The sequence below is a fragment of the Myotis lucifugus genome, unplaced genomic scaffold, assembly GCF_000147115.1.
Source record: "Myotis lucifugus unplaced genomic scaffold, Myoluc2.0 scaffold_1212, whole genome shotgun sequence".
NCBI classification, from domain to species: domain Eukaryota; kingdom Metazoa; phylum Chordata; class Mammalia; order Chiroptera; family Vespertilionidae; genus Myotis; species Myotis lucifugus.
In genome coordinates, this window is record NW_005872260.1 from 49,221 (window position 1) to 66,494 (window position 17,274).

The following is a 17,274-nucleotide window of genomic DNA, read 5'->3' on the forward strand; positions in this document are numbered from 1 at the left end:
GAATAGAAAGAGAGCAGAGAGTGGATGGCTTCGGAGCGCAGTAAAGGAGCACCCTCCATCCCACACCTGCCGTGTGCTTCACGTGCTGTCTTGGTGCAGACTCACCCCTGTGGGCTGGAGGTGGCAGCCCATTGTACAGATGGAGAAACTGAGGGAGGTTATGCCATGTGCCCAAGGGTTGCCCAGCTGCTAAGTGGTGGACCTGGGGTTTGAACCCACAGATCTCTGGTTGTAACCCCCAGTGCCTCCCTGTGGGGCACCCTCTCAGGCCCTTTCTGTCCCCCCCTCCTCGGACAGTGTCAGCCCGAGCCCTGGGTGGGCCTCCCGCTCCCCAGCGGGGCGCAGCCTACCGAACACGATGAGCCGGATGTGCGTGTCGGTGGAGCCCAGCGGGTTCTGGGCTGTGCAGCGGTACATGGAGCCGTTGAGCTCGGCGGGAACCCGCTCCAGCACCAGCTCCCTCCCGTCGAACTCGGTGCTGCCGTCCAGGAGGCGGCTCCCGACCCGCGTCCATGTGAACAGGGGCTCTGGGAAGACCTCGTTCTGTTGGCCAGAGCAGGGGAAGTCTGGTCACAGGAGGAGCCATTCTGCCAGAGCAGCGAGGGCTCAGAGCCACGGCCCGGCCAGGCCTGGGGACACATGCTTATCGGGTGGGTTAGGGGGGGCTTCCTGCCACACCAGGCAGAAAAGGACTTAGGGCCGGAGAGAAGGTCAAGTCCATGAGGCATGTCTACCCCAGGTTCTAGATGGGTAAGCAAAAACACAGCAACCTCTTGTCCTTTCTCATCGAATTAGCAGACAGATTAGCAGACGGAGGCCCACCGGCTGGGCTGGAGGTGGCGGGGAGGGTCTCAGAGCCTGCTGTCAGGGAGCCCAGTGCCTGGCTGGGGGTCCTCCCACCTCCCACACCCTCCCAGGGGCTCAGAGAGAGGCTGACCTGGAATCCATGGACCAGAATCCTCACTGTGTCCCCGACCCGGGCTCTGCTGGGCGTCATCACGATTTGGGGTCCTTTAGGGGCAACTGTAGGGAGAGGAAGACCAGGTCAGAGGTGTGTGTGTGTGTGTGTGTGTGTGTGTGTGTGTGGTGTGGGGGAGACTGGGCAAGGAAAGCAGGGGCAGGGAAATGGAGGAGAAAGAGCCAGTCCAGTTCTACTCCAGTTCCAGGATGCTCATCATTCATTCATTCATTCATTCATCCATTCGAGCCTGCCTGCGTTCATTCGCACACATTCCCCGAACCCCTGTGACGAGTCAGACCCTGGCTGGGAGCTGGGGATTCAACGGTGCACAGAACACGGTCTCTGCCCCAGTGGACAAGGTGTGGGGATCCTGGCTCTCGGTCCTCCCTGTCCTTACGCCCTGTATCACTTCTCCAAAGCCCCCTGGCACCTCTGAGCGTGGGAGACAGATGGCCCAGGGCACCGCTGTCCTGTGGACAGACAACATCAGGATGGACGAGCCACTGGGATCTGTCCCCTCAGGTTTCAGATGGGGAAACAGAGGCCCATGGGTAACAGAGGGGTCACACAGCCAGCTTTCCACCTTTCCTCACTTTCAGGGCAGGACTCTGGCCCAGAGTCATTCACTCACTCACTCACTCATTCTTTCAACAAGTGATTATCGAGCCAACCCTGTGCCAGGCTGTGGGGCAGGGCTAGGCACAGCGGTGAACAAACCAAGTGTCCGCTGACTTGAGCTTATGATTTAGTTGCAAACAAGTACACAGACAAGAAACTCCCAGGGTTTCTTGGTTAGCGTTATGCAGAGAATCCCGCTAAGGATGGGTAGTGGTCAGTGTCTCTTCCAAGGAGGTGACATTTCCGCTGGGACAGGAAGGTTCCAGGCGGAGGGAACAGCCAGGGGGTGGCACCGAGGCAGAGGGTCAGGGGTGAGGAGGGTGGGAGCTGGGGACAGATCTGGTAGCTTCCTGGGCCATAGTGTTCTGACCAGAGTACCAGGCCTAGGCCACTCTCTGTGAACGCCTCACCGAGTTGTTGGAGGAGAAAGCTCTGTCCCGGTCCAGGGCTGGCCTGGGACCTCCCCCCTCTGCCCCTGCCTGCTCGCCTACCCTCTCCTTCCCACTCAGATGCTCCCAGCGAAATCAGAGCAGCGGGCAACGTGGGTGGTCTCCCAGGCCCTGCTAACTTTCTTCTCTGAGAAGGAGACCAAAGGACTGTTAATTAAATCACAAGCAAGACATCTGTGGTGCCCCAGGGGCGGCCGGAGCCTCACTGGGAAGAGCTGGGCCTGCTTTGAGGCGGGGAAGGGCGGATAAGGCCTGTGGTTGGTTTCTGAGGCGGCACCCACAGGAGCGAGGTGGATCCTGGCCCGGGAGGCGGAGAGCAAGTTCTGCTCTATTCTGTGTGCCTCGGCCCAGTCACACCACCTGGCATTCCCCCCGTGCAAATGGGAACAATGATAACGACCAGTGTCCACGTCCCGCCCTGGATGTTGGGAAAATCAGGAGGCAGAGGTCTGAGGGCCGAGATCCGTCAGGGGCACAGAAGCACCGGGCCCTGTGCTCACGCCTTGTGCAAGATCTCATTGAACTTCACGACCTTTCGAGATCGTCCCAGGGAAACGGAGGCTTAGGGGGCTCAAGTCACTGTCCTCCTTCTTTGTTAACACTCTGTAGGTCGGTCTGCAGGTGGGAAGCGCTGCATGGGGCGGGCAGTGCGGCCCTGGGCTACTCTGTCCGCTCTGTCCTGCGGGGGCCGCACTGTCGGGCTGCGGCCAGCAGAAGGCGGGGAAGGGCGCCCACATCCAGGAGAGGCCTGAACCCCTAAAGGTCAGGGCAGACACCTTCCCCCTTCCAGGTCAGATTCCTCAGGGCCCTGTTTTCTAAAGGCCCATCTCCTCCCCCCAGGCTTGGGCCTGGGCACACGGGCCCCCGAAGAAAGGGACCCCGACCCCCCCAGCCTCCGGCCTGCCATGTCCATGACCCTTACCTGGTAACTGCCCCTGAGGTAACGGGCCTTCCATTCCAGCAGGAAACCTCTGTCCCCTGAGCCAATGGGCCTTTCATTTCACACAGAAAACCTCAGTCGCCTCCTGTGTCCCCAGCTGATGGGAAAACCTCCCCTGACCTTCCTGTGACCCGACTCAGCCACTGTCCCTGGGAAGTCCCGGCCCTGTGCTCTCCACTCACCCAGCAAACCTCCCTCTGCTTCCCACGGTCCATTTCCAACCTTGAAAACCTCCCATGGTTTTAAAAAAGTTTTTATTGATTTTAGAGAGAGAGGAAGAGAGAGAGGGAGAGAGAGACATCAATGTGGATCGGTTGCCTCTTGCACGAACCCCGACCGGGGACTGAAGTGGCAGCCTGGGCACGTGCCCTGACTGGGAATCAAACCGGTGACCTCGGTGCAAAGGATGATGCTCAACCAACTAAGCCACACTGTCCATCCCGGGCAAAAGCCTTCCATGTTTTCTAACACTGATGCATATTCTCGATCCTGATGGACCGGACTCCCGTGACCTCTCGTGTCCTGATCTTACCCAGCGAACTCCTCTGGCGTCCCTGGGATCTCCCCTGCTCTCCTATCCAGCTCAGCAAAGTCCTTACAAACTCAGACTCTGCCCTCCGTGCCTGACCCTGAGTGCGGTTTGCTCCACCGCGTCCCTGTCTCCATGACGACCAGCAGCCCCGGGCCCTACTCCAAGGTTTCCCCACCCCCAGCTCTGCAGGGGGCCTGCAGAAGGGCGCCCCACACCTTACCCAGCGTGACCTCTGCCTGCATGGGCATCGACAGCGCTGGGTGCTTGACCTCACAGCTGAAGAGGGCTTCGTTGTCGATCTGCGGGTTGAGTGTCCAGGTGAGCAGGGCTCGCACCTCCACGGTGCCGTCGCTGCCCGGGGTGTGGCTGTGGCGCAGGAAGTAGACGGGCTCGGAGCTGTGGACCCAGCGGGGGAACTCGCGGCTCACCACCGTCTCGGGGATGTTCTCGGTGGTCGGCTGGAGGAGGATGCTGGGGTCTGGGGTCAGGCCCAGGGAGGGGCGCTCCGTGTAGGGACGCCCACCCCGGTTCTCAGTGTCCATCAGGGACAGTGACCTCTGCACCTTGGTGTCATCCAGGTCTCGGTGCAGGAGGCTGCGGAAGGGCCTGCTGTCCCGGAGGGGGCCAGAGCCTGCCGGCGGCTCTGCCAGCTGCACCGCGTCGATCGCTTCCCCATCTCTTTTGAAATAAACCTGAAATGACAAGGAAGGTACAGGAAAAGGTTTTGTGCCGATGACCTCGACCTCCCACTGGGCTCTCAGAGGGTGTGGCCGCAGGAGGCAGGTCCTTCCGGAGCCTCCTCCTCCTGGTAGCCTTCCTGGTGGCCCTCCTGGTTCATGTCCCTCCAGCATCCGAGACAGAGTCGGCTGGTTCGAGAGGATGGGCAGGTCCAGGGGGCAGGGGCTGTGCCCATCTTTACCACCTCCCAGCCACAGTTTCCCTACTTCATGGGGTGTGGGATGCCTAGAAGCAGGGAGCGGACAGAAGGGCCCTGGACAGTCGGGCAGCCACCAAGGGGTGGTCTGTGCCCACCTGGCGCGAGCAAGTGGATGGGAGAGCAGGTGGAGGGTGCGGAGAGGAAATGAGACGTGGGCAGGATGAGGAAAGGAGCTCTGTGCGGGTGGTCCCTTTGCAGGTTTTGGAGGAGGAGAGAGCAGGTGTGTGGGGGGGAGGGAGCTAGGTGCGGGGGAGGAGGCGAAAGGGACCGTCTCCTTGCTTTCTCTGCTCCACGAGGAATTTAAGTTTTGAGAGGCAGCATTTAATTTAATTTGCTGTCTTTTTATTTCGGTACAGGTGCCCAGGGGCCTGCGGGATTGGGTGTATTTTTAATAAATCAGATAAATAAATAGAGGGAGACAGGGAGTGCGGAGGGACGGAAGCAGCTTTCAGGATGCTGGCGCAGGTGAGGGGGAAGAGGAGGAGGGTGTAGGGAGGGAGGAGGGGAGGGGAGGAGGAGGATGCCTGAGGAGAGGCAGGGGGAGGGGGAGGAGGGGAAGGAAGTGGAATGTGCAGCGCAGAGAATCTGTCAGAGTTTATAGCTCCAACGAAGAATCTCCTATGCACATAATAGGCTGATTTGGGTTTTTTCTTTCTTTCTTTTTTTTTGGAAAAGTGCTTCAGAAGCACATTTGTTATTTATATCAAAGAATTCTTTCAAATTCTGACCTTCCAGGCAAACGTAAGATGAGGAATATGTATATATATGCTTTTTACTATATATGTTGGAATGTTTTAGTGCCGTGTCTTAAATGGCAGGAGCAGGCAGGCTGGGGGAGGGGTGTTCCCACAGCCGCAGTGCCGGGAGGAAACTTCCTTTTGGTCCTTTGGAAAAATGAGTTTTCCTTTGGAGAAAAAGACCAACTTGCTTGATTTCAGGGAGGCCAGACCTCTTTATGGGCTCCACAGGGGACACGTGGGGCCATGTCCTGCTCCCACCAGTGCTGGCTTTGAAGGTGCCTATTTAGCTGTCTCCTCGGGATACAGGTGTGAGTGGAGAGCAATGGGCCTCACCAAAGGCTCATCTCTGCCCACCTATTTACTGCCCAGCCCGGGCCTGCGTGCACCTGCCCTCTGCCCCGCCTGGGCCTGCGTGCACCTGCCCACTGCCCCACCTGGGCCTGCGTGCACCTGCCCACTGCCCTGCCCGGGCCTGCATGTACCTGCCCACTGTCTTGGGTCTTTCTGCACCTGTTTACTGCCCTGTCCTGGGCAGCTGGGTGAGGCTGGCCTGAGCCCCCCGGTCACCCCACTGGACGATTCCTGTGAGACAGGCAGGGTCTGGAATGCCTAGCCTCCACCTTGAACTCTAACCCTTCCTACCCACCCCTCACTGATCCTAGTGACGCAAGAAACTCTCAGGGTTGAGACCTAAAGTCCTCGGCCACATGCGCACTGGAGGGCCTTGGGGCTGCGCAGCCCGCAGGTTCTCAGTGTGGCTGCGTGGAACCCTAAGGGCCAGGGCGCTTCAGGGAGCGGTCCAGGCGCGTGCCCCTTCACTGTTAAATGTTTTATACACGGAGCTTCTGTGCATTTCATTCAGACCAAACGGTCCTACTGCTACTTAAAAAGCTGAAAAATGTGCACATGGTCCAGCCTCTAAACCTCCTGGCAGAAATGAGCAGCGGAGGGGAGATCCTCCTGCTCAGGGTCATTCAGCGCATGCGGCAGGCTGGGCTGGAGCCAGCTCTCAGCGGTGGGTCCCCTCCATCCCTGCCCCTGCATCGGCGTGGCAACAGCTCAGGTGCTGGACCGAGCCCTCAGCGCAGTTAGAGTGGCTGCAGGAGGAAGCTGGCCCACACAGGGACTCCCTCTCTTACCTTCCCTCCTTCCTCCCTCCCTCCTTTGTCTTTCCTCCCGCCTCTGTCCTTCCTCCTTCCTCCTTCCTCCCTCCTCCCTCCCTCCGTTCTCCTCCTTCCTCCCTCCACACTGGACCTGCAGCTGGAGGACATGAGCTGGAACCCCAGCTCTGACATGACCACCTGCCTACTGCCCCACACTGAGGGGTGACTCTGAGATGTCCCTTCCCCTCTCTGGACCTCATGTGCCTGCATCCTGCCCAATAACCGGGGTGAGCATGATGCTGGGGTCCCCTAAAAACTGCTCCCACTGTGTAGTTCGAGGATCCCAGGGTCCAGCAGAAGTGGGGTTGCCAGTGCTGAGAGACCCGGAGCAGGAGAGGCGGTCGGCGGAGTGGACAGGGTCAGACCAAGGCAGATGCGGCAGAGTTGACTTTGCAGGCCTCGCCCTCTCCAGCTGACCAAGCCAGGGGAGGGTGGTCCCAGGGGCACTCACCATGGGCGCTGGTTTCCCTCCGGACACGATGCAGACCAGCGTGAAGTTCTGGGCCTGGTAGCGGTTGAAGGGGGCTGGCGCGTCTGCAGCCACCACTTCGATGGAGGTAGGAGGAGCTGCCAGAAGGGAAGCACAAAAGGAAAAAGGCTTAGCTGGAAGGTTCTGGAAGAATCCACCACCTACCTAAGAGGGGCCAGGCCCCATGCTGCGTGCTGGGGGCACATGTTGCCCCACCAGAGGCTGCCACTGGCATCAACCGCAGTGAGAATGTTGTCCCTGCTGGGGTCCAGAGAGGCCCTGCCCCACGGGGCTCACAGCCTGCTGGATAAGAGCCTGAACCAAGGGGTCACATCGTTCATGTAAGTGCACCAGGTGCCGGGAGGCGAACAGAGCGTAAAGGGGCACTGCCCAAGCCCGGGGAAGTGACGCTGAGCTGTGACCTGAGGAAGCAACATGTGCGGGACAAGCATGACAGGTGGCAGGAACAGCGTGCGCAAAAGCCTGCGGCAGGTTGGTAGGGGAGGGGGGCAGCAGGAGGGATGGGGGGCAGGCCGTGGTGATGGCAGGTCAAGGAACCAGGGGAATGTGCTGGAACTGGGGGCATGTGCTGGGCACTGACCGGGGCGGCTGACGGTGGGTCACGCTCCTTGGCTCAGGCTCCCACAGCCGCAGGAGAGCCCGCTGTGGCATTTTCAGGGATTTTGTGAGCCGGTTGTTACACGGCGGCTCGAAACGGGCCACAGAGGGTGTCTCTACACCATGCAGATCAGCCACAGCTACAGAGCAGGGCTTCTTTGCTGGTGTGTTCCTCCCCCTGCCCCAGCCGCCGGAGAGTGGGTTTATGAGTGCACCCCTGGGCCGAGCTGTTCTTCTTGGTTCTGAGAGCAGTGGGGAGCCACTGAAGGTTTTCAACAAGGGCAGCGACGTGGTCTGAGCTGCATTGTGAAGAGACTGGAAGCAGAAGTTAGGCCGGAGAGATAGCTTCGCCCATGGCGGGCAGTAGGAAGAAGTGGCCGACACTGACAGGCCCTGGGCGCCAGGAGGCTTTGTTCTGGGCGCGCTGGCTGGTTGTGCTTCGTCCTGCCTGCCACCAGCTCTCCTCACCAGCTGCCACTGGCCGCTTTGCCAAAGCCAGGGCTCCAGGTGCCGTGGGAATGGGGACGAGGGCTTATGGAGCCATGAGGTACACCTGGGCCCAAGTCCCAGCCAAGTCAGCATCGCCTGCATGTCCTCGGGCAAGTGAGCTCAGGCCCTCCCGGCGTGGCTCAATGGTTGAGCTTGGACCTATGAACCTGGAGGTCACAGTTCAATTCCTGGGCAGGGCATATGCCCTCATTGTGGGCTCGGTCCCCAGTGTGGGGCATGCAGGAGGCAGCCGATCAATGATTCTCTCTCATTGATGTTTCTATCTCCCTCTCCCTTCCTCTCTGAATTCAATAAAAAATGTATTAAAAACAAAACAAAAAACAACTGTGTGCCTCAGTTCCCCAGTTAATGAAATGGGACTCATCCTTGGCAGCCATATCTGAAGAACCAGCTAATCGATAAACTAGGGCTTACGTGGCACGTGGCAGGAATCCCCTATCCTGAGGTTCCTCCTATTACCTCCCAACCCCTTGTAATCAGCCCCAAGGCCATCCTCTGAGAACTTCGCTTGGGAAAGCCTGTCGGTTCTGGCTTATCCGGCCTCGGTCCTGAGCTGTGGGGGGAGCCGAGGAAGCGAAGAGGCGCGGGCCTTTCCTTCCGGCTGGGGGTTTCCACCCCAGTGAAGTTTAATTAAATTCGACAAACATTTCCCGACACCTACTAGGTGCGGGGCGTGGTGCCAGGTGCTCGCGGTAGGCGCCCAGCGATGAAGCAGACACCGCGAGGAGGAGCTCACGGCAGGCGGGGGCGACAGCCGCCTGGCAACTCTATTTTAAGGTCTAGGGAAAGGGAGCCAGGTAGGAGCCATTCATTCATTCGGGCCGCCACCGCGTGCTGTCAGCGGGGGAAGCAGAGACAATGGGAGACAATGGGAGAACAATAGGCGGAGAATTGTAATTAAGTGTAAGATGGGATGAAACAGATGGTAAGTGGGGTAGGAACTCTGAGGGGGAAGAACGCATCCGAACACTCCAATTACCCAGGAGTCGCAGATTCCACAACCTAATGTTTCTAGAACTACCCTGAAAACCTGGATCCGGCAGCGAGCGCCGGCAGCGAGCGGCTCAGGCTTATGAGCCAGGAAGCCCTTCCGAGCCCTTGTCTGTGTTCATTCATTTAATTCTCACCATTAGTCTAGCTCACAGCGGTTCTCAACCTGTGGGTCGCGACCCCTTTGGCGGTCGAACGACCCTTTCACAGGGGTCGCCTAAGACCATCCTGCAAATCAGATATTTACATTATGATTCATAACAGTAGCAACATTACAGTTATGAAGTAGCAACGAAAATAATTTTATGGTTGGGTCACAACATGAGAAACGGTATTTAAAGGGCCAGAAGGTTGAGAACCACTGGTCTAGGAGGTGAGGTTATGTATTCCCATTTACAGATGAGAAAATGAAAGAGCTGAAGCAACCTGCCTGGGTTCAGGGAGTCAGGATTTGAACCCGAGGGCCCCAGCTCCAGAGCCTAAACTCGGACACGAAGCTGTGCTACCCGACCTTCGGGAAGAAGGAAGGAGCTGAGACCCACTGGCACCCGAGCCCCAAGTACCCCTGTTTGCCGCCGGAACACGCATTCACCGGGCACATCTCCGCCCCCATGGATGCCTTAAAGCCGGCTCCCTTGAGAACTGCTCCTGAGGGTGGCTCTGCTTAACGCGTTTGCCCCAGAGATGAAGGGACCATGCCAAGTAGTCTGGCATAGAGCTCTGGCACCGCTCCTGATGGCATATGTGAGGTGTAAGTACACCCCCCAAGATTCCCAGAGGCCCAGAGCTAGGCGGCGGGCACCTTCAAAATCACTCATTCATCCTTCCTCGCTTTCATGGAGCAAACAGGAAGCAGGCACCTAGAACCTTCCTTGTAGGATGGCTTTGAGGAGTACCTGAGACGATGCCGACAAGACGCCTGGCACACAGGAAGCCCGCCAGGCAGGTCAGCAATGTTAACTCATATTATCTGTAATACAGGGAGGTCGTCTGGGGCAACGGTTAACAGTGTGAGCTCTAAACTCACTACCCAGGGTTCAAAGACCAGGGTACCACCCCCGGCTGCGTGACCCTGGGCATGTTACCTAACCTCTCTGAACCTCGACTTCCTTACCCGCAGAATGAAATTATAGGGTACCTGCGAGGATTCAGTGAAGCAGTGCCTGCAAGCGTTTTCACAGTGCACCCAACCCATGGCAGCTGCCTTTATCCGCAATATTATTTATGAACATCCTTTCTCGGGGGCTCCTTGCTACCGGCTGGGAGAACAAACCTGGTCTCCCACTTTGGGGCACCCACAGTTCGATGAGGAGACCGGAGAATGCCCCGGCCTGGCCCTGTTCAATACAGTCATCACCCACCCCGTGTGGCTCCTGAGCACTGAGGTGTGGCTTTTTCAAGTTCATATGGGCTGTAAGGGCAAAACACGCACGGAATTTTGAAGACAGTTTTAAAAAGAATGTTAAATACGTTATGAATATTTTATATTGGGTACCTGTTGAAATAACATCTGGGCTATGTTGAACTTAGTAAACAGATTACTAAAAATAATTTCACCTTTACAGCTTTTCTCAGTGCGGTTATTGGAAAGCTTACAATCACAGATGTGGCTGGCACTGTATTTCTAGTGCACAGCGCTGGGTCAGACCTTCCATTTACAGGTCAGCAAACTGAGGTCAGAGAGAGGGAGAGATCTGCCTGTGGTCACCCTGTAAGTCGATAGCAAAGCCTGGACTGGCCCCCTGGTGTTACCAATGCAGGCCAGGGTTCTTTGCGCAGCACTGGTGCACCCCCCCTCCCCCAACACACACATGCACACACACACACACACACACACACACACACATCTGCGTGCACACACATCCCCATTCTGGAGATCTGCACCCAAGTCACGCACGCCACCCACACAGACCCTGATTGGGAGCCCTGTTCCCGTCCCTCGTTATATTTCTGAGCAGGTGTTAGCAATATGTACAGTTAATCAAGCTCATAAGACAATAACAGATTTCAGTTGTATGGACGATGACACAGCAGGGCTGCTAATATCAGCATGGACAGCCCAGGCTCCCCACACTCTGCCCGTCAATGTAGTCCGCAGGCACTGTGTCCTAGAAACATGTCGCTCCGCATCTCGCCTGGCAGGGCTCTGAGGGCCGGCAGTCAGGGGGCTGCCGACACCTGGGCCCCCGACTGCTTATGGATGCTCCCCCACGTCACTATCAGCCTCTCCCCTCCCTCCTTTCTTCCCCTTCCTTTGATTACAAACAGCACTCTTTCCCCCACAACCCACTGCTTTGTAGGACTGTCGCCTGCAGCCTTCCTTCACTCTTAGTCTTCCCAACTATATCCCATCCCCACCTCCATCCTCACCTTCATCCTCACCTCCATCTCATCTTCTATTTCCTTCTCCACCTCCATTCTCACCTCCATCTCATCTCCTCTATTTCCTTCTCCACCTTCATCCTCATCTCCATCCTCACCTCCATCCCATCTCATTTCTATTTCCTGCTCCACCGCCATCCTCACCTCCATCCCCTCCCCCTTTCCAGCCCTATCTCCACTGCCATTCCCTTCCCCATCCCTATCTCTACCTCCAGCTCTATCCTCACCCCCAACTCAATCCTTATTTCTGTCTCCATCCCTTCCCCAACCCCATCTCCATTCTCATCTCCATCCCATCCCTGTTACAACCTCTGATCAAGGTCAAAACGAGCAGCCCCCTCACATGTCCTGGGATAGGTTCCATGGCCCCAGAGCTGTGTCCAGTCGAAGGCAGATGGCCAGCTGCAGGCACCGGCCACTTCTTGGACAAGAATAATCCTGAGTTCCGAGCCGGGCTCTGGAATGAGCGTATAAAGCAGAGCTGCCTGGTGCTCTGGGCAAAGAGTCACCAACCAAGGCCCCCGGCTCACTAATGTCCCCCCAGCTCTTCTGCGACAGTGTCCAACACCCCACTGTGAGTGCCTCGTTCCCGGGGGCTCAGCCTGCTCTCCGGACATGTCTGTGCTAGAACAAGGCTCTCCTGGGGGTGGGTCCGTGCACCTGAGATGACCCTCCTCACGTGAAGAGACACCGAGCCGGCATATGTGGCTTGGGGTGGGGGAGGGTAAAGAACCTGGACATGGGCAGAGCTTCAGGTTTACCTACCACCCCTGGGTGCATTCTCGCACTGTCAACCCCGGTCCTGGGCAGTAGGAAGAACTCCCCAACCCCCCAATTCTACAAGTCCACCGTCATGGTCAAACAGAGGCCACTGCCGCAAACTCCCCTGACTCCACTGACTCCGAGTCAAGCCAGCGGCCTTCCCAGTTTATTTTTGTCTTCGCTTTAAGCAAAGAGGACTGACGGCCGCTAGGTGTCTTTGATTTAATCTTGTATCGGGAAAGGTAACAGGCTTGGCATCCGACAGACCCAGCTGCATGTCACAGCTCGCCCCCGAGTGTCTGATCCTTGGCCACCGCGGGAGGCAGGCGCCGATGTCTTAGAGTCCATGGTTGAGACAGACACCGTGAGGTAATGGTCGGGTGATCGGGTTTATGAAATTAACGCTGAGATATCGCCTGCCTTTCTCCTGAAAGCGGACATTTGTGGGGGCCATCATAATTCACACTGGGGATAAAGCGATGGCTCTCGGCTCTGTGAATCATCCCGTAGCCTTTGCAATTTGGGAATCCCAAACCTGGTCTCCCATAGACCCTCGCATTCCTGGGAGGAGCAGCCTGCCCCATGCCCGTGTGTAACTGCATCCACTAGAGTTAAATTCTCTTCCCACCATGAGGTCCACCCCCACCCACTCCCGCTGGGGGCCTGGCTCTAAGGTTCCAGCCCAGGCTTTGCTACCAACCTCCCACTGAGAATTTGGGCAAATCAACCGAGCCTTTCCCCAGGTGTCAGTCTTCTCAGCTATCAAATGGGCTCAATAAAACATACCCTGCTGACCTTTCATCTCTGGGAATTGTTGAGAGGAGAAGCAAATGAGGAAATGAACAGAAGCCTCTGTAAGGACAGCAAAGTGCTGCGCAAACACAAAGAGACTATTTATGTTACCGCTTCACGTGCCCATACCCACCCCTGGGTTGAGAGGCACGTCTGGGGGAGTTTCGTTCCCTCCCTGGAACGGCCATTGTCTGGAGGAAGGGCTAATCCGTCCTGTTCCTTGGGCACCACTTTATGGTGGTGCTGAGCACACTTCTGCGCTGAGTGCCATTTATCATGGGGTGGTAATCAATTAGGTTTGGAGGAGGGGCGGGGAAGGGAAAAGACAAGTTCAAAATTATATTATTTGCAAAAATCCATTCTTTCCTCTCAGCATGCCTGCTCTATTGACTGCCTTCCTTTTCAATCAGCTCCTAGTCATTACACCATATTTCAAAGAAGAAAAAAGAACACCACCCTCTTAATATAAGTGTCCATGAATATAAATGTGCCTCCATGTTCCCTGGGTTCATTTCTTCCTATTTTTTATTTCGGGTCCCGCATCTCAGTTTTGCTTTCCCACCCTCTCTTCCCATCTCTCTCTGTGTCTTTAAGATGCTGCTCAAAAGAGCACCTTGTCCAGGAAGCCTTCCCTGCTGCGGCCACACTGAGCTGCCAAGGTTCCTTCCTCACCTTGTTCGCCTCCGCCGTGCCCTGCACATACCAGTCCTTCTGCTAGTAACTCTGCCACATCTGTTAGAGCAGGCATGTAGGTGTTGCCTCCTCCAGGCAGTCTTCCAGGACTTTGCCAGACTCATGTAGGGCTTATCTCCCAGGTTCTGGGAGCATCCTACTCTTGTCATACTCACAGGTGCTATCTGTCCTGGGTCCTGAAGGTTGGAGCTTTGTCCTTCCTCTATAATCTCAGAGCTAGTGCAGGCCTGACACACAGGAATTCAATTTCAGTTCCTGTTTGTTTCCCTTCTTCTTTCATTTTTCCAGCACGGGCACGTATGCAGCCTGTGTGTGTGGAAGGAATCCCACAAGACCCTGCATGCTGCGGGCCCTTTCCCCATATCTAGCCTTGTCTTGATCTTCCCCACATCACCATGCTCCAAACACAATGAAATTCTTTGACGGGTCCATGAACATCCTAAGATTGTTCCAACCCCAGGGCCTTTGCATCTGTTGCTTCCTCTGCCTGAAGTCCTTCATTCAGCTTTTTGCATGGCTGGGTCCTGCTCATCTTTCAAGCGTCACCCCACAACCTAAGCTAGGGTCCCTGTTATCGTCTGCCATGACACTTTGTTATTTCTTCATAGAGGCCGTCATAAAGGGTGTATAATTGCTTCATGCAGTGGTCTGCACACTTGTCTTTTTCTCCAGTGTCCCCGCACTAGGATGTAAGACCACAAGGGCAGAAGCTCTTTTTGTCTACGGTCGAATCCCAAGGCCTGAAACACTAGAATTTACTCAGTAAATATCTGTCAGGGGAATAAGTGGAGGCATTGAGGGGCGGGACCCAGGGTCCTGCCCGCCAGCTCCCGCCCAGTTTGGAAGGACTGAAACCGGCCCAGGCCCCCGTCTCCCGGCAGGAGCTGGAGGAGGCAGATCCCACAGTGGGGGTGCGACTCCAGCAAGAAAGAGAGAGAAAAAGCACAACTCCTTGGTTTATGGGAAAATTAAATATTGAACTGAGTAATAACAGCAGCCAAGGGGAAAAAAACCTGACAAAAAGCCCCCAAATGGAGCCGCCATCAGTGACAAGAGAGATAAACGCAGCGTCTGTGCTTATATGGCTGCAACGGGCCCTTTACTGTGGCAGCTGCTGAGCGGGGGGGCCCCCCGCCCCCTCCGGCTTGACAGCAGTGGGTAGCCTTGTGCTGATGCAACGGCGGGGTGGGGACCTGGGGTCTAGGTCATGCCAGTGTGGGTGGCGGCTGCCCAGGACCCTCCGTGCTAGATGGGGGCCTGTCTGAGTGGAGTGGGGGTGTCACGAGGGAGCCCTGTGGCTGCGGGCATGATCCATCCATTGCCTCCCACTCCACGGGGAGCTGGCTGCAAGCACCCACTCACCTGCCTCGCCCCTCCCCTGCCAGCTGTTGTGCGTTGGCAGCGGTGAAAGATAAAATTAACAGCCCAACCGAGGCTCTGGCTGACTGCTCCGGGGGAGCAGGGCGGGTGCTGGAGGGGGGGCAGCATGCTGTGCTAGGCAGGGAGTCAGGAAGGCTGGGCAGAGCGGGACTCTACTCAGGTTACTGCTGAAGAAATAAAACCCTGTGCGTGTGCGTGCACACACACCCACACACCCACACTCTTAGGGGAGACCGGGCCGCAGGTTCTGTGAGGATCTGGATCGGTTCTAGACCTATTTTCTAGACTTTGATCTGGTGGTTCTCCAAGTGTGGCCCTGGGCCAGCAGCACCAGCCTTCCTCGGGAGCTGGTTAGGAATGCAAATTCTTGAGCCCCATTCCAGACCTGCTGAACCAGAAACCTCAACCTGGGGGTGAGGTGGGGTGGGGTCCAGCCACCCGGGTTTTAACAGGCCTTCCAGGAGATTCTAGTGCAAGTTCAGCGTGTGAACCACTACCTTGACTTTGGAAAGGTGCCATCTGCTCACCTCTGTATTGGAGATAGCAAGCCTCACTGGTGCTATGTGAACTAAGGACTTGGTCCATAGTAGGTGCTCAGTGAACAGTAGTGGACATTATTACTGACTGGGTGGGAAAGGCTCAGGGAAGACAGACCTCTCTGATTCTCCAGGCCTCTCTAAAGGGGTCATAGGCAGAGTTCTCCAGAGACTCACTGCACTGATTGGGTCAAAGGACTTCAAATCCCCAAAGCCCCGCCCTCCCAGCCGGGCAACTTTCTGCTCATGCCTTCATTGGCTGTTTGTCAATGTTCCCAGTTTTCTGATTGGCCTCCTAGGCTGCCAGTCCCATATGCATCTACCCTGCACCTGGGGTTTGCTGGCTAGAGACTGACTACCTGTCTGTGGCCACCGCGTGAGGCTGGCCATTGTCGTTTATGTGGCAATAGAGCAAGTGTGTTCAGGCCCAGATGGGTGCCATTTCTGCAGAAATGAAATCTATGGGGTGTGACATGAATCCGTTTTAAATAGCAGCAAGGTTGGCTATTTGGGGGATGTTTTCAATGGATCCCAGAGGGATATGTTACACACATGGCTGGTTTTACCAGGTGCTGTGCTTGTAGTTTTATGAAAGAAGCCTCCGGAAGCCTGCAGAAGCCTGGGAGGCCGGAGCAAGTGGAGAAGCATGTTTGAGACCTGGCAAGTGGCAGTGGCACCCAGGTCAAGTGCTCCCTGCTCAAGTTCAAGTTCAGGGCTGCTCTACGTACCCTGCCCAACCCTCCAGAAAGCTTGAAGGCTCTGGCAGGACCCCACCCTCTCCCTCTACTCCCCAACCCTGGAAAACTTCTGTCCCTTCCAGCAGAATGGTGACCCCCTAAATACCGGGCCTCGGTGTTCTGGGCTCAGAGCAGGACTTACCCCTGACCTTCCCTATCCAGGGCCTGGGACACCTGGCCCCAAGGCCATTGCCCGTGTGTTCACAGGTGGTGTGAACCTTGGGCAGTTGCTAGCTTTCTGGGCCTCGCCCCTCGAGTGCCTGTCTCATGTGGGGCACTCATGAGGACTGAGTACATGGCAGGGGCCACCCCTGCCAACCTCACAGCAGAGCCCCAACCCCTGCCCCCCGCCCCCCGCCCCCCACTCAGAGCCTCCCTTCCAGCAGGATATTTCCCAGAGGGCTCTGCGGCCGGAGTGTTTCCTGTCCTGTCAGCATTTCAAGATTGATTTCCGAGTCAGAGGGCAAGTAAATCTTTCTTGCCGCTTATGTCTCATAAAGCAATTTCCAGGGGTGAGGAGAGGGTGGAGGGGAGGAGCCGCGGAGAAAGGGCTTTTGGGGGAGGAGTTCCTCACGCCAGGGACACTGGTCACTCTGCTGATGGGCCTCAGCGCAGACTCCCCAGGCCCATCAGAATAGTGACCCCAATTCCTGAGGCTCCCCATCAGGGAGAGCCGGGCCCTCCTCTGTTGACCAGCCTCACGGCCTCACACTGGTCAGGAGGTCTTCCTCCTCTCTAACCTTGAACCCTTGGCCCTCCCTGCACAGAGTAGTAGACTTGAGAACTGGAGAAGACCAGGAATCCCCCAGTCCAGCACCACGGAACGCTCCCCAGAGTGACCACCAGTAAGTGGAGAGGGTGATGAAGTCATTTCTCCTCCCCTCACCCCCACCCTGACCCCTGTGTCCCTGGGGACCCAGTGGGTCCCAGACTCAGGGTGCAGAGGAGGACACTCACTGAGCAAATCCACCCCCACCCCGCCCCCTGCGAACATCAACTCAGCACCTTGCTTTCCTCCCCTGGACTCTGGACACTTGTGCCCCTCTCTGTCTCCCACCTCCCAGG

General features: G+C 56.8%; 1 protein-coding gene across 1 annotated transcript in view; it reads right to left on the bottom strand.

Moving 5' to 3' along the window:
• Positions 1-17,274, bottom strand: part of IGSF21 (immunoglobin superfamily member 21) — a gene marked incomplete at its 5' end in the record, with an annotated part of 28,674 nt that overhangs the window by 1,560 nt on the left and 9,840 nt on the right. Inside the window, 4 exons of the mRNA XM_014449483.2 lie at positions 351-543; positions 938-1,023; positions 3,721-4,192; positions 6,792-6,907. Of these exons, the coding sequence (XP_014304969.2) occupies positions 351-543; positions 938-1,023; positions 3,721-4,192; positions 6,792-6,907 (867 nt within the window). The remainder of the gene's footprint in view (positions 1-350; positions 544-937; positions 1,024-3,720; positions 4,193-6,791; positions 6,908-17,274) is intronic.